This window comes from Salmo salar, chromosome ssa26 (assembly GCF_905237065.1).
Source record: "Salmo salar chromosome ssa26, Ssal_v3.1, whole genome shotgun sequence".
Lineage (NCBI taxonomy): Eukaryota > Metazoa > Chordata > Actinopteri > Salmoniformes > Salmonidae > Salmo > Salmo salar.
The window spans coordinates 16,069,013-16,094,760 of NC_059467.1; the positions used below are offsets into that span (position 1 = coordinate 16,069,013).

The 25,748-nt window shown below is 41.4% G+C and overlaps 4 protein-coding genes across 19 annotated transcripts in view; 2 read left to right on the forward strand and 2 right to left on the reverse strand.

Annotated features, from left to right (window-relative positions):
- apba2b (amyloid beta (A4) precursor protein-binding, family A, member 2b) overlaps positions 1 to 8,820 on the forward strand; it is a 67,003-nt gene extending 58,183 nt beyond the window's left edge. The window contains 8 exon segments of the mRNA XM_045708002.1: positions 910 to 945; positions 2,411 to 2,497; positions 3,889 to 4,074; positions 5,588 to 5,767; positions 6,152 to 6,364; positions 6,541 to 6,660; positions 7,622 to 7,762; positions 8,042 to 8,820. Coding sequence (XP_045563958.1) covers positions 910 to 945; positions 2,411 to 2,497; positions 3,889 to 4,074; positions 5,588 to 5,767; positions 6,152 to 6,364; positions 6,541 to 6,660; positions 7,622 to 7,762; positions 8,042 to 8,113 — 1,035 coding nt within the window. The 3' untranslated portion in view covers positions 8,114 to 8,820.
- Positions 8,821 to 11,200: 2,380 nt separating this feature from the next.
- dhso (Sorbitol dehydrogenase) lies at positions 11,201 to 15,535 on the reverse strand. Its single transcript, NM_001141518.1, has 9 exons — positions 15,380 to 15,535; positions 14,965 to 14,998; positions 14,686 to 14,850; positions 14,368 to 14,527; positions 14,122 to 14,240; positions 13,117 to 13,182; positions 12,739 to 12,917; positions 11,820 to 11,941; positions 11,201 to 11,525 (listed from the first exon to the last, which is right to left on the reverse strand). The coding sequence occupies exons 1-9, from the start codon at positions 15,431 to 15,433 to the stop codon at positions 11,360 to 11,362; spliced, it is 1,065 nt and encodes a 354-aa protein (NP_001134990.1). The 5' UTR covers positions 15,434 to 15,535; the 3' UTR covers positions 11,201 to 11,359.
- Positions 15,536 to 18,830: 3,295 nt separating this feature from the next.
- terb2 (telomere repeat binding bouquet formation protein 2) lies at positions 18,831 to 21,320 on the reverse strand. The gene is made up of 7 exons (XM_014175465.2): positions 21,075 to 21,320; positions 20,875 to 20,956; positions 20,020 to 20,159; positions 19,817 to 19,884; positions 19,630 to 19,718; positions 19,211 to 19,308; positions 18,831 to 19,066 (listed from the first exon to the last, which is right to left on the reverse strand). Exons 1-7 carry the CDS (start codon positions 21,136 to 21,138, stop codon positions 18,951 to 18,953), a joined length of 657 nt encoding a protein of 218 aa, XP_014030940.1. The 5' UTR covers positions 21,139 to 21,320; the 3' UTR covers positions 18,831 to 18,950.
- Positions 21,232 to 25,748, forward strand: part of tjp1a (tight junction protein 1a) — a 187,227-nt gene continuing 182,710 nt past the window's right edge. For 15 of the 16 annotated variants that reach the window (XM_045708278.1, XM_014175454.2, XM_014175457.2 and 12 more), the window contains exons 1-2: positions 21,914 to 22,274; positions 22,747 to 22,882. In XM_045708278.1, the coding sequence (XP_045564234.1) occupies positions 21,929 to 22,274; positions 22,747 to 22,882 (482 nt within the window). In that variant the 5' untranslated portion in view covers positions 21,914 to 21,928. Of the gene's footprint in view, positions 21,343 to 21,913; positions 22,275 to 22,746; positions 22,883 to 25,748 lie in introns of those variants that run through there. The other variant, XM_014175461.2, reaches the window with a different exon arrangement.

The following is a 25,748-nucleotide window of genomic DNA, read 5'->3' on the forward strand; positions in this document are numbered from 1 at the left end:
TACCAACTCTCTCAGGCAGCCATAGTAACGGAGTCAATCTGACTAATGATGGATGGGACTGGAACAGATGAACTCAGGGCTCACAAACATGTGTCTGGACTTCACCACACCCTCCTTCTGGTCCTGTGCAGTTGACATACAGCGTTAAGGTCTTTTTGTGGGGTTCAGTGTTGGGAAAGGGGGATACCTAGTCAGTTGCACAGGAGGTGTGAGATTAACTGAATCTGAATCTTAACTGAATTAACTGAATCTGAATCAACTGAAATAACTGAATCTGTGTTTGTCAGCGTTTTCTGGTCAGCTACCCTACAGTAGGTTTCTCAATATGTTGTTTTTAGACCATTTGAAAACCACTCAGTCAACAGCTGTCAGTTTTGACATCCCATTTCTCTAGAGGGATGGTGACGGACGTCAATACAGGACTAAATCATTGTGTTGCCTTAAATTACATGTCAAGTCATCTCAGGATGCTAGGCTCTGCTGTAATTCCTCACCATTTTCTGAAAGAATGTGTTGTGGACAGGAAAGGTATGCCAAGGATGTCTTGCCTTGACTTCACATTTGAACCTGAAGCCCTTTGATAGAGTATTTACATATGCTACACTCAAGTTCCCTTTTTACTTTGATATTAAGGTGTGGTATCAACTCATTTTTGCATGTCTTTATGATTTGCTGTATTCAAAAGAAAAAGAGCAATTATGATCCTTTTTAATTGCCGTTTTAATTAGTTTCTGCAGAACACAGCTGTGCCATCGCTCCTCTCCCTCTTCAGAGCAATGATACACCTGCTGTTTGGTTGAGTTATTGTCTCTTACTTTCTTTTACTTTCTTTACTTCCTGCCCTCTGTTTTTGCCGCTCCTCCCGTCCCGTGTCTGACGACCCTGTTCTGTCCCAACGTCTCCTCCCAGAGGGTTCAGAAGGCTGCCAAAATCAAGAAAAAGGCGGTGTGTAAAAACAATCTGATCTGATAACAGAGAGAAGGACCACGTTGACTCCACCCTCACCCCCCGGCTCCCTGTTCCATCTGTCTGTCTGTCTGTCTGTCTGTCTGTCTGTCTGTCTGTCTGTCTGTCTGTCTGTCTGTCTGTCTGTCTGTCTGTCTGTCTGTCTGTCTGTCTGTCTGTCTGTCTGTCTGTCTGTCTGTGTGTTCTGTCTGTGTGTTATGTCTGTCTGTCTGTCTGTCTGTCTGTCTGTCTGTCACGCTCTGAGCCGTGGAGTGTGAGGAGGTGACTAGAGTTATGATGAGAATCTCCATAATCCCACTCCATCTGATTACCCTGCATGCATCACTGAGAGGCTGGACTGTGTGAACTCTGGGAACATCCCTGCAGCTTGTGCTCTGAAAATCAGAGCCAGCAAACATGAAATCTATTGATGATGCAAAGAAATATTCTAGCCTACACAGAATTACGACACATTGTAATGAATACTATTAGACATATCATCAAATAAATTGCTTCATTATATATTGCATATTTAAAAAAACTTGTATATTCCGCTGCTCATTATACACACATCAGTCCTTAGTTAATTAACCTAAATCAAACGTAATTTAATTAACACGCAGTGCATGGTGATTAGCGTGAATGCAAACCACATGCCTGGGACTGGCATTCACACACATCCGGCAGCTTGTAATGGCTTAGCTAGCACTGCCATGTTGCGCCTACTCTCATCTGTGCCATTTCTCAACACACCAACATCATGTCGGACCTATTGATGTAAAGCCCCAGAGCCAACCGGGTCACTCTGGGACTATATGACCTGCCCTCACTGCTGCTGCCTCAAATCCCTTCCACTCTGCTCTGATGTGGATGCTGGCCCTGTCTGTCACAGAGATGGCTGTATTTAATTCCACATGTATTCCATACAGTCATGCATGCGCAGTCACATGACCATTTATCATGAACATGAATAGTATGAATCACTTAGCCTAGTCCTCATTGTATAGATATAGTAGCCTTCAGAGACCCATTTTGTATGGAACAATGTGAGCATGACCACCACTCAATAAACAACAACATCCTATGGCAATGCTACTAACCAGTCCTTTAGTACATATCAATGTGTTACGATGTGTTATAATTCAGATTATGAGATGGAATATGAATGTACATTTTATGGCTGTTCTCTATGGGTGTAGCCATAGTCCAGCACTGACTAAACACCTACTGTAGGCTTGCCTGGAGTCCGCCGGGGGCCCAACCTATAACATCATTACATGATTTATGAAATAGCTTTAAAACTGTTCTCAACAGGAGATTAAAGTGTGCAGCCTGTTAACCGTGGGCCCTTGGTGAGCTCTCCTCAGCCCCCCGGCCAGGGGGCTTACAGAACGGGCACCCGGGTCGCTCTCTCCTGCCTCAGGGGGGACTCTGACACGCCTGTCTCTCTTTTGTCTCCGTCCAGAGCCCAGAGGGGGACGCACAGACACTGACAGAGGTGGACCTCTTCATCTCCACCCTGAGGATCAAAGTGCTCAACGCAGACACACAGGTGAGTAGAGGTCCTGACTCCAGCCCTAACAGGACCAATCAAATGCAGCGGGGCCATAGCCACGCAACTCCTCTCAGGGACTTTTGTGACAGATTTTGGATCATTTATTTATTTAATCTTTTTTTTAATCTGACCTCCCTCTGAGCGAGGATAAAAATAAGTAAAGTTGAAGCCAGAAATCATCTATGGACAGCTGTCAATAAAGGGGGACGTAGCAGGAAGACAGAAGCTAGTCTTAAACACTTTGCATCCAAACCCATTTGATTCCCAACCCAATCCATCTGCAATATTTCTTAGTCAGAAATCATCTCGACTCCAAAGCCAAATTATTTAGGACACACACACATAGCTTTGAACAGTAATTCAGTTATAAATGAAGTACGGTGTAGCACTTTACTCTTGATGTCATGCCTTAATGGAGAACAAAGTTGTCCAATGTGAGAGGGTCAGCCGCAGTGTTAACAGTGACGTCTCTGGTGTACAGACTAGAGTGCCAGCTGACTGACTGTGAACAGAATGTATGTCCCTGTCGTTGAGTTGCAGTCGGACTGAACAGAACAGAACAGAACAGCAGTGTGTGGGCTGGCTGCCTGGCACAGCCTACTGTAATGTGCTGCAATGCAGTGTCTCTCCACTCCACTCCTTGCCTGGCACAAGGCTACCTGCTTCCCACAACCATCAAGATGGGAGAAGTCCGGTTTTATGGGGCTCTGTTGGTTAGTTGGTGAGAGGTTGAAATCAGAATTGCAACACAATGGCACTTTCATGTGATTTTTCTTATTTACTATACCAATTCTACCATATTTCATACACACTAAGAACATTTGTGCCGCGAATAAAGATGTCCGTGCCTCGGTTCAGCCCCTGCTGTCTGTGTGTACCAGAGGGGATGAGAACCTTCGAGAATCTCAGGTTGATTAGAGGTGTGATTCCCACGCCTCGGCCTGCTGCGGACATATGGGCTGAGGGGACATGCATGGAGTTCTGCCACTCTGCTGAGGTTGCTCGCCATGAGGAAGGTGAAAGGCGGTGGGCGCGGCATGCACAGACAAATTGGATCATTAATTCTGCTGACGGACTAATGATGTTTCGCTGAAGAGCGTGCAGGTCGTAGCTGAGCGTTCCCGCTCCTCCTCCCTCGCTACCAGACGCTCGTGTGAAGATAAACACCTTGTCATAGTTCGCCTGAGGCTTCCAAACACACAATGTGTTTATTTTACTCTAAGCGTCAACTGTAATACAGTAGATATTTTAGTATTTTTATACTGTGTATTAGTACACCTGTTACAGTGTGTTCGGGCGTCATGATACCCTGTTTGTTGTTCACATGTATGCGTCTACAAGGGAAGGTACTAGTTGTTCATTGTTTGTTGCTGTGGTGGCGTACACAGGAAACTATGATGGACAACGCCCTGCGCACCATCTCCTACATAGCTGACATTGGGAACATCGTGGTGCTGATGGCGAGACGCCGCATGCCGCGCACAGCCTCCCAGGACTGCATCGAGACCACACCTGGCGCCCCAGAGGCCAAGAAACAGTACCGGATGATCTGCCACGTCTTTGAGTCTGAGGACGTAAGTGAACGTGTGTAAATGTCTGTGATCTGCCCCTTGAGGCTAATATCAAATGGTAGAATGGATCAGGACCAGGTGAAAGGTTATGCACAGGACATGTTTGTAAATGTAGAGGTAATGGGTTGTGACTGATTCAGAGATTAGTCACAACAGCACATTATGAATGACATGCTCACCAGGAACACCCTCTAACATGTTTTAAATAAGAATTTGTTCTTAACTGACTTGCCTAGTTAAATAAATGTGGAATAACATTCAAAAAAAGAGAAGATGATCCACCTCTGATAGGCCAGTCTCTCTGCCTGTCTCCTCCCCTTGCCAGCGAGCGTTGCAGTTGTCCCTCTTAGTCGCCATTTCTCTATGTCTCATTAGCTGGTGTGATATAAAGGACAGTCAGTCTGAATGTTAACACATGAGTCATTTATCCTCAGCTCAGAAGGGACAATTATATATTTCAATTATGCCTCTCCCAATAGTGTGTTATTACTGTCTACCTATTGCATGGTAGGCCTGATCCTTGATCTACCGGTCTGGATAAGGGCAACGACTGGCTTTACTGTCCTCATTCGTTATGGGCAGGATTGGCTGAGTTGCACCATGGGTTAGGGGTAGGGGATTCCTACAACTCAAATAGCAGGTGGTTTATATTGCCATGACATTTCAATCACTGGTTAACTGCCCCCCTGTCCCTCGGCCAGTGGAGATGCGTTGCCAGTGTGTGATATGCTGTCTGTCACAGTAATACCGCCAATTTTCACCCGCACCACAGTGCAGGAGGTGCTTCGTGTGTCTATCAAAGCCCAGCATGCAGTTGGATGTCAGTTTGTTAACAGGGCAACCACAGCTTCCTTCCTTCCTTTGAAAACAGATTATTCCCTAAAACTGCCTGAGGGAAGGTAGGAGGTAAATATAGGGAATTATAGGGAAACTGTGGGATAGAACCATCTCTAATATCATATGATATGCAATTAGATTACTCTCCTTCTCCTCTTTAGATCAGCTTTTTTTAAATCAATACCTTTGCTTCATTTTCTGTATAAAATGGCAATCATTGCAGCAATGCTACAGGCTTCATGATGCTCACTACTTTAGCTTTTCGAACATGTTTTGGTCCATTTATATGGTTTTATTAAATTATGCCAGGACAGAAGCTAGTTGTCAGTAATGAAGAAATTGCAAATAGGTGTTGACATTTAAATGCAGTGTTGATTGGACCTCATATAGTACTTGGCAACAGTGATGCAGCTCCATGTTGCTTCACTGCGTTGATTCATACCACATAAATGGATATTGATCTGTATCCCCAAGTTGCTCTGTGATGTGATTCTCCCCATTGCTGTCACTATGACAGTGTATTGTCAGTGTTTTGCTTCTCTGACAAATGCATAGCTGGTTTTATTATATAGAAATAGAATTACTAGGAGGGGAAAAAGCCTCTCAGACCACATCAATTTGACTCTAACACTCATCGGTAAATTCTGTTTTGTATCCTCTCTTCTCATTGGCTCTCCAGGCCCAGCTCATAGCCCAGTCGATTGGGCAGTCATTTAGTGTGGCTTACCAGGAGTTCCTGAGGGCCAACGGCATCAACCCAGAGGACCTGAGTCAGAAGGAGTACAGTGACATCATCAACACGCAGGAGATGTACAACGATGACCTCATCCACTTCTCAAACTCTGAGAACTGCAAAGAGGTTTGACTCTCATTTAAATGTATGAGGTAACTGTCTCATGGTGCCTCAGATGAACTGTACAATCAATCCACTTCTCTGAGGACTTTTGGATGCTCAGTCAGTGACGTCTTTCTTAGGATGAAAGAGTCTCTGATGACCGGTGAGGCAGTCTAGTTCTGTGGAAGTACTGCACATGGACTGAGCCAATTACCAGAGAAGCTGACAGTGGTCTTATACCCATCTGGCCCTCCTTCTTCCACACGTTGTTTCTGTTCTTCCCACTACACCATTATATTTCTCCCTGATTTATTTTTCTCCTGCCTACAATCGCTTTAACTAGACGCACTCATCAGTCTCTCTATCTCTCTCTCTCTCTCTCTCTCTCGCTATTGGCTGGCTCCACAGCTGCAGCTGGAGAAGCATAAGGGAGAGATCCTGGGCGTGGTCATAGTGGAGTCTGGCTGGGGCTCCATCCTGCCCACGGTCATCCTGGCCAACATGATGAATGGTGGGCCGGCCGCCCGCTCCGGGAAGCTCAGCATCGGAGACCAGATCATGTCCATCAACAACACCAGCCTGGTGGGGCTGCCGCTCGCCACCTGTCAGGGAATCATCAAGGTACATGGACAGGGACAGAGTTCTAGGAAGAGCCATTAGTGGTTATTATGGTGACATTACATTCATTGTGTAACACTACATGAATTCTGTAATTTGATCAAATAATCCACTGACTAAACCCAGTGGAGGTTGCAGGATGCCCTCTGCTCTGTCCGACCACTGTGTTTGTCCATCAGGGCCTGAAGAACCAGGTGCAGGTGAAGCTGAACATTGTGAGCTGTCCCCCTGTCACCACCGTGCTCATCAAGAGACCAGACCTCAAGTACCAGCTGGGCTTCAGCGTCCAGAATGGGATTGTAAGCACGATCAGATCAGGCACCACCACTTAGCCCTGTGTGCAATGTCAAACATGAACACAGTGCAGTAGTGTTTTCATTCAAGTCATCACTCAACAGCGAAAGCCCTTGACCACTCTTCTTTTGTCTGTTTTTGGAATACTATGTTCTCATGCGTAGGTTGAATAACACAGGCTGAGATAACAATCTGTGATTGGTTGAAAAATGTTTTTGATGAGATTCTGGACTATATCAATGTCTTTGTCCAATGAAAGTTCAGTTCCCTCAGGAAGATTTCAGCTGACGTTAACTGAATAGGAGAAGACAGCCCCGTAAATAATGAAAAGCTTTTTTTGTTTTCTCCTCTCAGCTGGTACTGTCTAAAGAAACCAATTCCGAGGAAAATAATACTGTGTGAAACGATATGACAAGCTGTTAGCCTGTAGGTCTGTGCGTATGTGATTTGCATCATGAGCGTTACATGCTTTGATGAAAAAAACATGCTGCGCACACACACGGATTTTAGTGTGTACCTCATACCACTTTATTCAAGTCTCCGCTGTATTCAAGTTATCCTCTGTGGCACATTGCTTCTATGACACACATTGTCAACTCCTTAGAGCAATATTTATATAGTCTGACAATATCCCTTTAAAATCCAATTTAAAAAAAATCCTGATGTAATTGCGGTTTTATCTCTCGTGGCTATCGTTGCACTGAAGCTAGGGGCTTTTTGCTTTAGGTTATCAGCTCGGTGTGAACTGCCATTTTCCTTGCTACTGCATACAGATTAACCTTACAATGTCATTCACAGAGCTCAAATCTCACCCCGGCCTCTCCCTATCAGGATCACACGACCAAATCCATGAACTATCCTTGACATTTTAGCAATACAACTGTTTCAGAGGATTTAATGCCCCTGGGGATGAGTGACTGCCATGAAGGATAATATTCACCTTCTGTTTGTCATCTTCACCCACAGATCTGCAGCCTGATGCGTGGGGGTATTGCTGAGCGGGGGGGTGTCCGGGTTGGCCACCGCATTATTGAGATCAATGGCCAAAGCGTGGTGGCTACAGCGCATGAGAAGATTGTCCAAGCCCTCTCAAACTCTGTGGGCGAGGTGAGGTTCAGTTCAGATACACAGATAGAGTTCATAAAGGAGCTCTGTGGACACCACTGTCAAATAGTATGAGAATTCACAAAACTAGATTACTGGCCACGGCAGGTACCTCTTTGAAAGAGGAATGAGCATAATATGCATTCATCAATACAATCATTGGACTGTAAGCATGTGCCTCTAAGCTTGATTATTTTCAATAAAGATATTGACAGATAAAACAACAAGCGGTAGATGCAAGTGCCTAGCTAAATGTTCGTTTTCTGTCTTTTCCTAAACCAGATTCACATGAAGACAATGCCAGCGGCCATGTTCAGACTCTTAACAGGACAGGAGACTCCTATGTATATATAAACCAAGGACAGATCCTATTGTCCTCCACAGAGGAGCTGTAAGCAGCGGTTGTTTACAGTCCAGTTGGAGAGTTCTGGGTGGACAAGACTAGCAGACCAATGAGTGTCTGAGGATGGCTAGTGAGCCAGAGAGGTTTTCTTTCTTACTGTTGTGTCGCTGACTTATTCTTTTTTTCCTCCATCTTTTTTTGAGCTAACATTCATTCAACTGACACTCCCGGTATTTTGCTGATGTTAATACTAAAGACGGTCATCTGGGCAGAAGGTGTTTACGTTATTTATTTGTGTTGTTTGTGTTTTTTGGACACCTCACAATGTATATTTTTATATTCATATCATGCCATATTGTACCTGCATATTGTTTCATTTAGTTTTCTTTGTTGTATTTAATTTTCATGTAAATACATATTTTGCTAATGTGTTGGAAGTAATGGGGAAGGGCCGTGGTTGCTTTGTAAATATTTATTGACTTTTCCTGCTGGTTTGATAGCAGGGAAGAGAGCCCTTGACCGCTAAAGGACGATTGAAATCGTGCTGTCAATATAGTTTAGATGGACAATAAAAGGGAATTTGGGAGTGACTTGGGTAGTATAATTTTGTTATATACAGTACCAGTCAAAAGATTGGACACACCTACTCATTCAAGGGTTTTTCTTTATTTTTACTATTTTCTACATTGTAGAATAACAGTGAACACATCAAAACTATGAAATATCACATGGAATCATGTAGTAACCAAAAAGGTGTTAAACAAATCAAAATACATTTTATATTTGAGATTCTTCAAAGTAGCCACCCTTTGCCTTGATGACAGCTTTGCACACTCTTGGCATTCTCTCAACCAGCTTCACCTAGAATGCTTTTCCAACAGTCTTGAAGGAGTTCCCACATATGCTGAGCACTTGTTGGCTGCTTTTCCTTCACTCTGCGGTCCAACTCATCCCAAACCCATCACAATTGGGTTGAGGTCGGGTGATTGTGGAGGCCAGGTCATCTGATGCAGCACTCCATCACTCTCCTTCTTGGTCAAATAGCCCTTACACAGCCTGAAGGTGTGTTGGGTCATTGTCCTGTTGAAAAACAAATGATAGTCCCATTAAGCGCAAACCAGATGAGATGGTGTATTGCTGCAGAACACTGTGGTAGCCATGCTGGTTAAGTGTGCCTTGAATTCTAAATAAATCACTGACAGTGTCACCAGCAAAGCACCCTTACCCCATCACACCACCTCCTCCATGCTTCACAGTGGGAGCCACACATGCGGAGATCATCCGTTCACCTACTCTGCGTTTCACAAAGACACAGCGGTTTGAACCAAAAATCTCAAATTTGGACCCATCAGACCAAAGGACAGATTTCCACCGGTCTAATGTCCATTGCTCATGTTTCTTGGCGCAAGCAAGTCTCTTCTTATTATTGGTGTCCTTTAGTAGTGGTTTCTTTGCAACAATTCGACTATGAAGGCCTGATTCACGCAGTCTCCTCTGAAGAGCTGAGGTTGAGATGTGTCTGTTACTTGAACTCTGTGAAGCATTTATTTGGACTTCAATTTCTGAGGGTGGTAAATCTAATGAACTTATTCTTTGCAGCAGAGGTAACTGGGGCTTCCTTTCCTGTTGCGGTCCTCATGAGAGCCAGTTTCATCATATCGCTTGATGGTTTTTGCAACTGCAAATTTTCTTGAAATGTTCCGTATTGACTGACCTTCATGTCTTAAAGTAATGATGGACTGTCATTTCTCTTTGTTTATTTGAGCTGTTCTTGCCATAATATGGACTTGGTCTTTTACCAAATAAGGCTATCTTCTGTATACCACCCCTACCTTGTCACAACACTACTGATTGTCTCAAACTCATTAAGGAAATAAATTACACAAATTCACTTTTAACAAGGCACACCTGTTAATTGAAATGCATTCCAGGTGACTACCTCATGAAGCTGGTTGAGAATGCCAAGAGTGTGCAAAGCTGTCAAGGCAAAGGGTGGCTACTTTGAAGAATCTCAAATATAAAATATATTTTGATTTGTTTAACACCTTTTTGGGTTACTACATGAATCCATATGTGCTATTTCATAGTTTTGATGTCTTCACTGTTATTCTACAATGTAGACAATAGTCAGAATAAAGAAAAACCTTTGAATGAGTAGGTGTGTCCAAACTTTTGACTGGTACTGTATATCAAGCCAATGCTAGCAGTAGAGGTTGTATGTTAAAAAACGCCATATCCCTTCAGATTTGAACTTTTTCATTTTACAGAAGTTCCACCTCGTCATGACAAGTCATGAGGTAAATGTTACTGACTAGTGTGCAAGTGTTTTTTTAACTTCCTTATGTCAACACAATTTATTGGACAGCACTGTCTCGCACACATTTTAATAACAGTTAATTCCAAACTATTGAATTTAACATTGGTTTGATTTTCAAAAGAATAAGCAATGTATGAAACTTGAAAGGGTAGTTTATATGTGTGCTATGTTCATCTTATGTGTTTCACCCCAACAGAAACTCAGTCGATTTGTGAATGTATTGTGTTGTAAGAACTGTGTCCATTGCCATAAGCAGTATTAGAATGTCTGTACATAAAGAGAACTTTGTCTAGGATTGTGCTCATAAGCGTCACGGTTAGTCACTACAAACATCCCTCCTTCTGCTGTGTCGGGCTTCAGCCTTGAGAGAAAGATGAACAAAGAATCCCACTGTGACTGAGGAAGCCTTACGACTGAGTAATGCTTTAACATGCATTGTACTAAAAATTACATTTATCTGTGTGCATGCCTCATGATAGTATCAAGTCATTATGGCAAGATAACAATAAAATCTCAAATAAACCCCAATTTCTGTTTGGCTGGCTCATTGGAATATATTTGTTTTACTGTGAATTGTGTCATTAGGTTTTATTAGTCAACAGTTTCACATAAACCATTTACAATTTGTTTTATATTTATTGTATGGACAGGAGATTGATTGTCTGCATGACAGGATGTGCAACACACTGGACTTGAAATAGTGTGTGAATTAGTCTCTACCTCCCCCTGGTGGCAGCAGCTAGGTACTGACTAGAGGACTACACAAAAAAACAACTACAATAAGATTCAAAGGCTCTATTTAACAGTGTTGCGTCATCTTATACAAATATGGTAATCAAGCAATCCCACTCAAAAGCAACTTGAAATCACATGATGAAAGAGAAAGCTGCTGTGGTTGTCTAGACTGGCTCTCTTATTGGTCCTGGTGTTCCCAGTCCTCTCAGGGGTTCTGGTCAGTCTTGTCACACTTGAGCATGATCTTGACCCCTTGTCCTTTGCGTGTGGTCTCGAAGGCCTGCACAGCCTGCTCCAGGGGGAACCGGTGGGTCACCAGGGGCGCCACGTTCACCTTCTTAGAGGCCAGCATCGCTATAGCCATTGGCCAGCTAGAATAAGAGGACAAAAACACATGAACAGTAGAGTTATAAGACAACAGATAAACACAACTTGTTAGATTGTAGGAACATTAGGGACCAAATTCCTAAAGACCTCCCATTTTTGGGAAGGGCCTGGAAGTAAGCATTTCACTGTTATTCTACACCTGTTGATTTACGAAGCATGTGACAAGTAAAATTTGATTTGAAGACCTACGTCCTGCGCTGGCTTCATGGCTCTTTGGTGTAAAAGGCAACAACTTATTTTCTGTACCTAGTTAACGTGAGAGAAGGAGGTTCACTTACGTGTTGCAGTAGCGGAAGACCCCTCTGATGTCCACCTCTCTGAGAGCAGCATTAAGCAGTGGGATAGTGGTCATCGCTGCACCCAACCCCACTAGAACCACCACTCCTCCAGGACGTGTAGCCTGGCAGCAAGCATATGTACAGTACCAGTCAAAAGTTTGATCACACCTACTCATTCAAGGTTTTTTCTTTATTTTTAGCATTTTCTACATTGTAGAATAATAGTGAAGACATCAAAACTACAAAATAACACATGTGGAATCATGTAGTAACCAAAAAAAGTGTTTTATATATATATATATATATATATTTTAGATTTGAGATTCTTCAAAGTAGCCACCCTTTGCCTTGATGACAGCTTTGCACACTTTTGGCATTCTCTCAGCCAGCTTCATGAGATAGTCACCTAGAATGCATTCAATTAACAGGTGTTCTTTGTTAAAAGTTCATTTGTGGAATTTCTTTCCTTATTAATGCGTTTCTCACTACACCCCCATATGCTATGTCTTGAAATATGCAGACAGATGGATTAAAAGTAAGTTTACATTCTAATACTTCTGACAGCCAACTTTCTTTCTCCGCCCATAACTTTTGGACTTCATAGCGTTCCCAGAAAGCATGGATTATTGAGTCATTATTCGTTTTACACTTAAGACATGACTCTGTCGTTGTGCTGTAGAAATGTGAATTTTGTCTCTTGTATAATAAATTCTATAGATCCGTTTATACTGGATTAAGCGTATATTTTCATTAACTGTAATTTCATCAGTTATGCTCCAACATTCCCTCCATCTTGTACCAACATCAGTTCTTTGTCTTGGTTCCAATAGTTTGTTTGTTTTTTTATAAGAGAAAACTGCAACATTTCACAGTACAGTATTTTCATGGGCTCTAATATCACTCTTGTGGCTGTACTTACATAAATGGCAGTTTGGACACTGCTCTCCACACCGGTGCACTCAATGGTGATATGAGGCTGTGCTCCCAGCAGTCCCTCCACTCTCTTAGCCAGCTCCTCAGGCCCATCCCCTCTCTTCACAGTCAGAGGGAAGTCTGCTCCCAGCTCCTTCGCCATGACCAGGCGATCTGCTGACAGGTCTGAAACAGGAAGGACAAAAAGAATACTGTGGCAGTCCCTACTATACTGGGCCAGCACACAGTATTACTCATGTAGCCACATTTATACCTTCTCACTTCGAAGCCCTTTCAAAAGAAGGAAGTCCCTGGTAGACAATTCTGATTTGAGAGAAACAAAATGGATCCCATATAGAGTGTATTATTATACCCTGTGCCTTACCAGATATGACCACCTGTGAGGCACCCATAGCCTTGGCCACCAGCAGACAGACCAGCCCAATTGGTCCTGTGATAGGGAAAAGAGAAATGAGAGAGATGCTTAGGTTGAATGTGGACATGTTAATTGGAAGTTTGCACACTGCTCTCCACGCCGATGCACTCGATGGGGATATGAGGCTGTGCTAGTAACCTTACAGGATATTTTTCAACTTAGCTGGTCATTGTGAAACTGTCTGCATGAGGGCTAGAAGTGATGACATGAGGGGTCGGTATAGGAAATAGTACGTAAGCCTTGTCTGAGCTAGAAGGGCCCATAGGGCAGGAGCCTATCGCCTGATTCAGTAGCTTGAGGCAGCTTGATGTAAAAGTACACTCCCTGGACAGGACGCTAGTGTATCGCAGGGCCTATATGGAAAATACATTTATCATTAACTAAAAAGCAAGAGCTGATCTTTATTTAACCAACCCTTTCATTCATTAATGAATGTTTAGGTATTTACATGTGTTAATTGTTTATAAAGCACACTCGCTTACCAGAAGAGTAGATTTGTTAAATATCAAGTCTGTTACTATAGGTGTTTCAGTTCACTGGGTTTCCCAACTGATGAACAATTAACACATGTAAATACCTAAACATTCATTAATGAATGAAAGAAAGGGTTGGTTAAATAAAGATCAGCTCTTGCTTTTTAGTTAATGATAGATGTATTTTCCATATAGGCCCTGCTGTGTCAACATGATTCTCACTTTTGAAACTAAACCACATTCTTTAATTTCCAAACTTGCACGGGCATGTTAGTGGAATGTAATAACCTCCATACTTCTAATTGGCTGTATGTTCTGCAAAGTTACATTTCATTTTATTTTTATCATGTCTTGTAGTAGTTGAATGACTGGACATAAAACCTGAATAGCTGCAACTGCTAAATTGTGTCACACTTCATGGGTCCAAGCTGCAGTAACAGTAAATAACAGTAACAATTAATGACAGCCGAGCTTTACCTACCTGCCCCACAGATAAGTACACTACTGCCCAGGGTCACTCCAGCTCTGCGGCAGGCGTGAATACCCACAGACAGCGGCTCAATCAGAGCCCCTTCCTCATATGTCACATTGTCAGGCAGCCTGTTCATACACAGAAACAGAGAGAACTTAAGCAATGTAGGTTTGTCATGTTACGCCCAATGTTCTACAATGGCAGTATGTTGACAGTTATCTGTCCTTGTAGATAAAGTAGAAATAATGAACTCACTTGTAACAGAAGTTGGCGCTGTGTTTGTAAAATCTGCACAAATTCCCATCGTCAGGCGGTGTGGCACAGAAGAAGATGGTGGGGGAAAGATTGTAGTTTCCTGATTTGAAGAACTCATCCATCTCGCGAGGGACACCTGGCTCTACGGCGACTCTATCCCCTAATTATCCAACACAAATTAATAATTGACAGACAACCCAAAGTTGCGTTATCTGATCAATGTTTTTTAAACTGATGAACTTTAACCTGCATTAAAAGCAAAACATAACCTCATTGAATCAACTGAGTACTTCCTTCTCACATGCTTGCAGTTCTTACCTTCTTTGAGGTTCTTCACCGCTGAGCCCACCTTCACCACCCGACCAGCGGCCTCATGCCCCAGCACCATGGGCTTCTTTACCACAAAGTCACCTATGCGTCCATTTTGCCAGTAGTGCACATCCGACCCACAGATCCCAACTGAATGCATCTGAAGCAACACCTCTGAATAAAGGAAAGACAAGCAATTACTCAACAGGATACACAAACTGTACACAAAAAAAATGAAATGCAGAAATATACTGTACAAGCTGTCTGGATAGTACATTGTTTCTATACCATTTGGACCTGGTTCAGGGATGGGTCGTTGTTCCTGTAAGAAATCAATCATCACAATTAGCCTAACCATTCAAATAATCAATCGCAGTTATTTCTCCATTCATACTGGCATTCCCCCATGTTCACGAGTAGTGTCCCGCAACCAGCCATTTAAATTACCATTTATATTAAAACATTTTAATTTTAATGTCACAGATGACTTTTTAAAAAACTTTTAATGTTCAAAAGTAAGTCAAAATTGTTAATATTATAAATGGTCATTTAAATGGTTAGTTCCGGGACGAAGCTATGCCATGAGCAGATGAGCTAACTAACGTTACGTTAGCGACTTTCTGATATTGACCGAAAGCTGCAGTTTTCATGAAATCTCGATCTGCGTACATCATCATGACATTGTTATAGACTACTTTATTACCAGTCTGAGGTCACCCTGGGAATGCAACACCACGGACAGGTTTTCTTTTTCCATGTTGTATTCACTCAAAGACAACTACGTTGTGAATAAATGCAGAAATCTTGTAAAATGTTTGTTTGGTCTGTGCAGGGCTCAAAGTGCATCCTTCCTGCTGCTTGGTGGGCAGCCGACAAAACAAAACATGTAATTGGCGTACGGTTGGAGAGAACATGCCATTATAGCAAAGAAGGCAGAGTCGAATTGAGCTATTTTTAAAATTTAACGAAAAGTGTATTGCTATTTCGTAGCTATTTTATTAATCGAATCTGACTTATTCTAATGATTTATACGTTGATTATTGTGTAAGGCTATGAAATAACTGCGTCGCATTTGAGCTAACCCAGAGCGCTCTGATTTGTCACATAATTGCAGTGTCTGGTAAATGGACCAATCACAGGTCTTGTTTCCGGGGGCGGGAATGAGGTTGAAAACACACAGGAAATGTTTCTATGGAGACAAATATTAAAGACGTCGGAATAGATATTTCACCGGATGTATAAATGTGAAGAATCTTTGACTCAAATGTCTGTCCGTCTGCTTTGTACATAGAGTATTTTGCTTTTTTTTTTTTACTTCGCTACAAATAACGCTAAGAAATAATGAACATCGAAGATACGGTTGTTGAATGTGCTCGCAAACATTTGGAAAAGTTCAATATTAGTCACCCATGTCTAGTTGTACTTCCACCTACAACACTAACCAAAATTAAACAAAGCTGTTTTTGAATGACACCCTTTCTCTTCCCTCCAAACGAGGTAAGCAAGACTGAAAAAAATAACTTTAATTGAAGATGTTACCCCAATTTTCCACATTATCCATAGGCCGGCCTACATAGCACCACTTACGGGGAAAGGTTGTACAAATGCCTAGCATTAAAATCCCGCCGATTAGAAATGACTTTTTTGTGAAGATCCTGCATTTAGAACAGCTTGAGGAACTTGTTCTTCATGGGAATCAGCTAACTATGCTGCCAAGTGCCATTGGATGTCTGAGGAACCTTACGATCCTGGGAGTCAATTATCCCATATATGTGCCTCCAGAGGCCTTGGGAGACCTGACAGAGCTGCAGGTGCTGTGGGCTGCGTCCTGTGGTCTAATGATGCTGCCTTCCTCCATCAGAAAACTCAGCATGTTACAAAAACTTGAACTTGTCTGAACAATAATGCAATCACTGAAATGCCTCCTGACCTAGGACAGTTACAAGCCCTACATTGGTTGAACCTGGCAGGCAATGAACTAAAGGCTCTTCCAGATGAAATCAATAACTTGATCAATTTGGACAGAATCAGTTTTGAGCATGTGCCCAAATCACTGTCAGGTCAGTGATTTCATGTGCATTCAACTGATCATTGAGTCTCTTTACAGTATATCTGCAGAGAGAAGTTGCTAAAAGCAAAGGCAATATTATTGTTGTACGATTAGCCTAAATGCATAATCAGTTAAATATTTTCTACAGATATGACAAGTTTTCAAGTCATGAGTATGAAGTTCAGTGTCATTACATCACTGGAAGATGACCTGATCCTTGGATTTAACGGGATGACTAAGCTTGACCACTCAGACACAAACCACATCATTGGTCCTCAATGTCACCATTGCCCTTGATTGTAAGCAATTTTGTGCTGCTATTTTTATTTACTCAGGCAAAGCTTTTGATACGGTAGACCATTCCATTCTTGTGGGCCGGCTAAGGAGTATCGTTGTCTCTGAGGGGTCTTTGGCCTGATTTGTTAACTACCTCTCTCAAAGAGTGCAGTGTATAAAGTCAGAGCATCTGCTGTCTCAGCCACTGCCTGTCACCAAGGGAGTACAAGGCTCAATCCTAGGCCCCACGCTCTTCTCAATTTACATCAACAACATAGCTCAGGCAGTAGGAAGCTCCCATCAATTTATATGCAGATGATACTGTCTTATACTCAGCTGGCCCCTCCCCGGATTTTGTGTTAAACGCTCTACAACAAAGCTTTCTTAGTGTCCAACAAGCTTTCTCTACCCTTAACCTTGTTCGGAACACCTCCAAAACAAAGGTCATGTGGTTTGGTAAGAAGAATGCCCCTCTCCCTCTGAGGGTTTAGAGCTTGAGGTAGTCACCTCATACAAGTACTTGGGAGTATGGCTAGACGGTACACTGTCCTTCTCTCAGCACATATCAAAGCTGCAGGCTAAAGTAAAATCTAGACTTGGTTTCCTCTATCGTAATCGCTCCTCTTTCACCCCAGCTGCCAAACTAACCCTGATTCAGATGACCATCCTACCCATGCTAGATTATGGAGACGTAATTTATAGATCGGCAGGTAAGGGTGCTCTCGAGCGGCTAGATGTTCTTCACCATTCGGCCATCAGATTTGCCACCAATGCTCCTTATAGGACAGATCACTGCACTCTATACTCCTCTGTAAACTGGTAATCTCTGTATATTCATCGCAAGACGCACCGGTTGATGCTTATTTATAAACCCTCTTAGGCCTCACTCCCCCCTATCTGAGATATTTACTGCAGCCCTCATCCTCCACATACAACACCCGTTATGCCAGTCACATTCTGTTAAAGGTCCCCAAAGCACACACATCCCTGGGTCGCTCGTCTTTTCAGTTCGCTGCAGCTAGCAACTGAAACGAGCTGCAACAAACACTCAACTGGACAGTTTTACCTACATCTCTTAATTCAAAGACTCAATCATGGACACGCTTACTTACAGTTGTGGCAGCTTTGTGTGATGTATTGTTGTCTCTACCTTCTTGCCCTTTGTGCTGTTGTCTGTGCCAAATAATGTTTGGACCCTGTTTTGTGCTGCTGCCATGTTGTGTTGCTACCATGTTGTTGTTCTGTTGTGTTGCTACCATGCTGATGCTGTGTTGTCATGTGTTGCTGCCATGCTATCTCTTTTTATGTAGTGTTGTCTCTCTTGTCGTGATGTGTGTTTTGTCCTATAATTTTAATCCCAGCCCCCGTCCCCGCAGAAGGCCTTTTGCCTATTGGTAGGCCGTCATTGTAAATAAGAATTTGTTCTTAACTGACTTGCCTAGTTAAATAAAATAAAAATAAATTGGAAGGTAACAAGCAAAAGGCTGGGTCAAAATATCTACTGATTCAAGTATGGAACTTGTGTTTGTTCTTCAATGTGTTGGATAAGTATTGACTGCAAACCAGTCTGGTTCAGGTGTGCTATATGTATGTATTGGTAACCATTTAGTTTTCATTTTATATGCTTCATGCAGGGTTTGGACTTCATTTTGCTGGGAAAAGTGAATGAAGCCGAGACAGATATTTCTGATTCATAACACACTGTATATCTCATCATGTCTGTGTAAATAAAAATATATGTACGTAAACTCTTTTTAATTCAATAGGTTAAATAATATATATATATATAATTCAACAACTAAAACAATGGTGAATAGTGAAAAAGGGACAACACTGTTTAGCGATCCTGCTAAATGTTCCATTTAACATCCCATACTGTATTTCTTCTTCTCCAATAAAAAGTGTTACTCTTAATTATCCCTGTGATCTGTATCCTTGTAATATGACATTAAGCAATATCTACTGTGGAGCGCCTTTTTTTAGAGACTGAAGAACCACAATGGCCTGGTAGGAAGTCTTGAAGTTCTCCTGAATAAGTCCTCAGTTCATCAATACTGACATATCCTTCAAATAGAATAAACATTGTTACATTATAAACGTTTCCATTATTCCAGAAAGGGTGTATTTCTATAATTGATAATACATTCATATGGAAAGCACATAATAAGGATAGTTGTAAGAATGCTGGGTGATAAGTATTTGTTTTACCTGTAACCATGTTATTAACTGGGTAATGTTGTACTTCGCAACACAGAGCCCCCTCTCTTTGTGGAGTATCCGGAGTATCCAGAAAGGGTACCTCGTGGCTATTTCATAAAAATAGTATATTGTTTAGTGTGAGCACATTATACTGAATAGTTGTAACCATTGCATAGGAAAATATGACCCTTACTGGTAATTTAAAAAAAAAACATGCTCTGTTCTGGACCAATTATTTATATACTGAGTGTAGAAAACATTAAGGACACCTGCTCTTTCCATGACATAGACTGACCAGGTGAATCCAGGTGAAAGCTATGACCCCTTATTGATGTCACTTGTTAATTCCACTTCAATCAGTGTAGATGAAGGGGAACCCCTCAAAATTAGTAGCTGATCAGGAGACCCATACAACATGCAGTACATACCAACTATTGATGTCTGTGTGATCACAGCAACCTCCACTGTAGTCTTCTTCCTTCTGCCTATTGCCCAATGCCAGTCTGTCATCTGAATCCTTACAATAGAAATACAATACATATACAAATGAATTGTGCTTAAAGTGAACAAATTATGACTCACTAAATTGAAACTAAGATGAAGAGCATATTTTACCTCTGTATCAACAGCCTTTGCATTATCCTCCTGCTCCCAAATAAATCTCCCAACCACTGCTTTCACCACTGAAAAGGTAAATATTTAGATATTTTGTGTGCATATTTTTCAGTGTTATGGAGAATATTATTATGGGAAATAAATTGCATTATGACTGTCATGCAAAATGCAAGGGAATGAAAGCTGGTATATTATCTACTTACCCTCCTGGACAGAGATAGGAGGCAGCACATAATGACCGATGCACACCGACTTGACACTGTGGCATTTCTCACAGGCAGCTAGATAGAAGCTGTGAAAAACTGTTAGCCTGTTCTCAGCATAGTCCACACTCTCAAATATCCTGAAATAAATAAACAAAAGTAAGTCAAAGGGTCTACATTTCGATTTATATTTCCTGGATGCACTGCTGACGAATAAACCATGCCCCCTAGGGGCGGGCCTATGACAGTGACACAGCATGCAGGAATCAGGACAAAAACGGTCACATTATGCGGAGGAAAATCAGTGAACAAGAAGAGTAAAACATGATCAGCTGGGCTTATCAAAGGTACAAACAAGAGAAAACAAAAGCAACATCCGAAGTGGCTATTTTATTTGACAAATAAGTAAGACTTAATCTGGATGGTATGGAGTCACAATAGTTCATGAATAAATACTTGACTAGATAACTGTCTAGCTACATGTGCATAGCTAACGTTAGCTAAATCAAATTGTATTGGTCACATACACATGGTTAGCAGATGTTATTGCGAGTGTAGCGAAATGCTTGTTCTTCTAGTTCCTGACAGTGCAGTAATATCTAACAGTAATCTAACAATTCCACAACAACTACCTAATACACACAAATCTAAGTAAAGGGATGGAATAAGAATATATACATATATGGATGAGCAATGGCTGAGCAGCATAGGCAAGATGCAATAGATGGTATACAATACAGTATATACATGTGAGATGAGTAATGCAAGATATGTAAACATTATTAAAGTGACTAACGTTAGTGATCCATTTATTAAAGTGGCCAATGATTTCAAGTCTAGCTAGCCTAACGTTACCTTTCTGTATCAGGACAGGCGGCATCCTCACTGAAAAGGTAGTCTGCTGTCTCCCAACTTGTAATACCTCCACCCTCAGATACTGAAATTGATTTTTTTTTGCTCTCAATAAATTATGAAACTGGTAACGTTATCCCAAATACGTTATTTTATTCAAGTGTAGCTAAGTAAGTTAGCCTTGAGCTAGCTAGCTAACTTACCCCAAAACCAACGGCTTCCTCGTCTCACACTATTTGAGAACCATGCCGTTCTATTTGTGAACATACTTTGCACAATGACTGTCCAAAGATTTCAGTTTTTTTTAAAATAAATAAATGGTGTTTATAAAATGTTTGTCCTTGTTGATCAGAAAACCTTGATGTTGAGTAAATCATCAAGGTGAGGATGACGTCAATGATCGGCCGCGTTCCGGATGTTGCCATTCGAGGGCGCGAGCAGCGCAGCATGGACATCTTGGCGGTAAAAAAGGTTGGTACTCTTATCATCTCGATAATCTAGTATCCACACCAGTTCTCGAACTGACGGTTTATTGACCCCAAACTCACAGGCTACTGTCGGGTAGCTTAAGCCAAATAAATCCTTTAACACAATCACAGCTCCTCAACTCACTGTCGGGACATGAAAAGAGAGAACAATGACAGCATGGCAATAAACAAATATGCAGTGCCCAGCCTGATTTTATAGAGACTATAGACGGATTTTAAATAGACAAGTATTACAAATATAAAAATTATGAATAGGCTATTGGTCTGTTATAACAAAGCCAAATAGTAAATTGGTCTGAGTGCTGTATTTTCATGGTGAGCAGTTTGTGAAGGTCTATACATAGTATGATAATCCTCTTAACAACATAAGCACCAAGCTAATTTTTTGTCCATGTCCAGACTGTCGACCTTCCTGTCTAGAGGTATTATGTCTAGTGGAAACATAGTCACCATTATGGAAATATTTGGCATGGCAACCTCCACATTTGTAGAATATGTGCTACCATCCAATTGACTTTTGCTAAGAGAGAAGTGTTGTTAAAGAAAAAGTAATTTTATACAACCTCAAAATGCTGGGCAGTGATACTCGGAATTGGTTTGTGAAGAAGCAGATGAGCGGCCGGAGACCATCTGGCAAAAATAAGAAAACGTGGGCTGCCAAAATCCTGAGACACCATAGGGAGCGGTTACTGAAGGAGCTGGATGTCAACAAGGTGCTGCCATACCTTGTGTATGGCAGGGTGTTCTCTCTGGTGGAATGCAAGGAAATCCTGGGTTATGACACCAATAAGAAAAGGGCAGAGATATTTCTGGACAAGTTGTCTTTGAAGGGCCCTGGGGCCTTCTGTGCTTTCTGCTCTGTTCTGGAAGAGGCGTATCCACACTTGCTAACCTGTTTTCTACTGGATATTGAAGGTACAGTAAATCACAGTCTTTAAATCACAAAATATGTAATTTTTTGTCAGTTTCATGTGTTAATGTTAGCAGGAGGTTTTAACCCGTACTAAACTACCTAAGAACTGGGACAAAATAGCAACTGTAAGCCACAGCAGTGAAGAGATTATTGTCTGTCCAGTTGGATATGTTGTAACACATGGCCCCTGCATCAGTGCCAGACAGTCCATTGTCCCAATTAGTTAAATGAAGAAAACAATAGAGAAAGGGTAATCAGCATTTTGTTTGTATTTTTGTTTACATGTTCAATTTCTGGTGTTTAGGCCTAAACAAAGGAATGAATGATGAAGTGGCATATTGTAACATGATTTAATTCATCATCTGGGGAAAATGAAGTGTGTTGTCACACCAGTATTTCTTCATCTGATGGTATAATTAGTTTGAATATTATGGATGCTTTCACTCATTGTTATTATTCTATTATCTCTTACAGATCAGCCTGCGTTGAGGAGCTGTCGAAACCAGGAGGGCAGAGTCATGGCTCCTCACAACCAGGGTGTGTTTCTATCTCGGGAGCGTACAGTGATGCACCCTCTATTCATCTATAACGACCCTCTCTTCAACACCAGGTGAGCAATAATATCTACAAAGTAATACTGCATTCTGCAGCAACCTTACCATCGCAAACAATGGGCTGTAGATGTAGTACCTACTTATAACCACATGATGGTGATATGAGCTGACTTTATTGGGGTGTCAGTGGTCTTCTGGCCCTGATGCTGGGACAGAACTGAATTAATCAGTGTCTTTTATACTTTAACCTTTAATGATCAATATGTTGTGTCTTAAAAGTATTTCATTTGAACCAATTTAGCGGATGTTTGGCAATTCTAACTCTCTAGAGACCTTGTTAGCAAATCTCACACATGCCGTTACCTTCAGATGGCAAGAACTTGTGTCTACAGTGGTGCTGAGCGATTAACTGTAATTTCAGTTATTTTTAGTTTTTTTAACTAAGTAATTGACCGTCATCGGTTCAATTATGTGAATCCCATTGAATTCTGTTTTTGTCTGTGAGCTCAATATGCACAATGTGCAGTTTCTCTAGAGATAAATCAGATCAAGCCCGAAATGTGCGATGTAGTAGGGAGTTGTAGTTTCCAACAGGCCAATATTCAACGTAGTTTAGCACAGAAAACGTGGTAATGAACTACAATGGCCATAATCCATTGCACGCCTACTTGTCCGGTCCGTGTTTCTTTTATGCCTGCTACCTAAAAGAGAGAAGAATGAGCGATTGAGAGAGATAGAGTCTGGAGAGCAGTTGCTTCTTGAGGTATCTCTACCTGAAATACATTAGCTAAGGGATTGATAGTTGGTATTCAGCAGTCATAAAAGTATGCCTTATTTACTTTGAAGAACTACTAAAATAGTGATTTTGTCAGACAGCATAGCCAGCAGCTCTACAGAGATGAGATGACTTAGAATGAAATATTGAAGTCATCAAATAAAACACATTTAATATACACAACAACTGAAATATTTTATTAAAGTAAAGTGAATAAATGATGGTTAATAAATTATAAGCAGTAATGGGCAGTCACTACCATTATGGGACTTAATTGTTATTAATTGTTTTATTCTGTGTTGTTACAGCATTCAACCCACATGCACTTTAAAAAAAATGAACAAAACCAAAATCGAAAACTGTTATAATTTTTTAATCGAACCGAAACCAAACCGACCTCAAAAAGCACTAATCGCTCAGCACTAGTCTACAGTGTCCGCTCTATTGAACAAAGTGGTCCTCTGATCTGTTAGCAGTGGATGTACAGCATTCGATGGAAGGTGACCTAAGTGATGCACTGAATGAGGGGTTAAAACAGGAAAATATTGGCTTCTCAAGCAATCCTAGTATCCACACTTGGTGATTAGAGACTGATATAATGACTTAATACTTTTCTGTACAAAATGTTTGTATTTGCATATTTTTATTTGTCTGGTCTGGTGTCACATGATGGACACGTTAAATATTTTGTCCTCATCATCAGTGAGGGGTGGCTTTCAGGTCAGGAGCTTATAGGCTAGCTGACAAAAATGCATGCCAATACCAATTTGGTTTTGTCTCTCTGAAGGCAGTCATGTAGCCTTGTATTTTATATCTTGAGGAGACTATTAAAAAATATATTACTGTGCGGGCAGTGGACAGTGTGCTATCTGCTGTGAAATTGATGGGAAATGCTTCTGTGTGCTCTTGATGCCAGCATGGCTGTCACAGTGGACTGTGTACTATAAATCAAGCCCTGATGCTTCTACACCTGCATTGCTTGCTGTTTGGGGTTTTAGGCTGGGTTTCTGTACAGCATTTTGTGACATCAGCTGATGTAAGAAGGGCTTTATAAATACATTTGATTGATGATGCTCAGCTTAGAATCTGGTTAGAGAACCTAGGTGTCAATGTGCAGGTCTATATGTTTATATATTATCTACTTACTGTCCTATTTGGTGCAGTATATTGCCTATATGGGAGAGAGGGATATAATATTGTCTAATCCTTATATGAAATCCAGGTGGTACTAAGTGAATTAGTTAAATAAAGGTTAAATAAAAAAAATAAAAAAATGGAGAGACTGAGTCAAAAGGGAAAGTGGACAAGAGACTGCCTACATTACTACAAATATGAATTGCAAATTATGAAAAACAAGATAAACAGGATTTTGAAAATATATATAATTATTTTTTAATGGCTATATATAATACAAATTCAGGCGAGGGCGATGGATTTAAAAAAAAAAAACATTTATTTCACCTTTATTTAACCAGGTAGGCCAGTTGAGAACAAGTTCTCATTTACAACTGCGACCTGGCCAAGATAAAGCAAAGCCGTGCGACACAGACAACACAGAGTTACACATGGGATAAACAAACGTACAGTCAATAACACAATAGAAAAATCTATATACAGTGTGTGCAAATGTCGTAAGATTAGGGAGGTAAGGAAATAAATAGGCCATAGTGGCGAAATAATTACAATTTAGCAATTAAACACTGGAGTGATATATCTGTAGAAGATGAATGTGCAAGTAGAGATACTGGGGTGCAAAGGAGCAAAAAAAAATAAAGAATATGGGGATGAGGTAGTTGGGTGTGCTATTTACAGATGGGCTGTGTACAGGTGCAATGATCGGTAAGCTGCTCTTACAGCTGATGCTTAAAGTTAGTGAGGGAGATATAAGACTCCAGCTTCAGTGATTTTTGCAATTTGTTCCAGTCATTGGCAGCAGAAAACTGGATGGAAAGGCGGCCAAAGGAGGAGTTGGCTTTGGGGATGACCAGTGAAATATACCGGCTGGAGCGCATGCTACGGGTGGGTGCTGCTATGGTGACCAGTGAGCTGAGATAAGGCGGGGCTTTACCTAGCAAAGACTTATAGATGACCTGGACCCAGTGGGTTTGGCGACAGATATGAAGCAAGGGCCAGCCAACGAGAGCATA

Excerpts from the sequence above, each read along its gene's own strand:
- terb2 (XM_014175465.2), bottom strand. The coding sequence starts at position 21,138 with ATGTTCACAAATAGAACGGCATGGTTCTCAAATAGTGTGAGACGAGGA. Across the intron at positions 20,160-20,874 it reads GCCTGTCCTGATACAGAAAG|GATATTTGAGAGTGTGGACT; the intron begins GTAACGTTAGGC and ends TATTTATTTCAG. Across the intron at positions 19,067-19,210 it reads AGTTAATAACATGGTTACAG|GATATGTCAGTATTGATGAA; the intron begins GTAAAACAAATA and ends TTCTATTTGAAG.
- dhso (NM_001141518.1), bottom strand. The coding sequence starts at position 15,433 with ATGGAAAAAGAAAACCTGTCCGTGGTGTTGCATTCCCAGGGTGACCTC. Across the intron at positions 14,999-15,379 it reads CCCAGGGTGACCTCAGACTG|GAACAACGACCCATCCCTGA; the intron begins GTAATAAAGTAG and ends GATTTCTTACAG. Across the intron at positions 14,528-14,685 it reads GGTGAAGAACCTCAAAGAAG|GGGATAGAGTCGCCGTAGAG; the intron begins GTAAGAACTGCA and ends TTGGATAATTAG.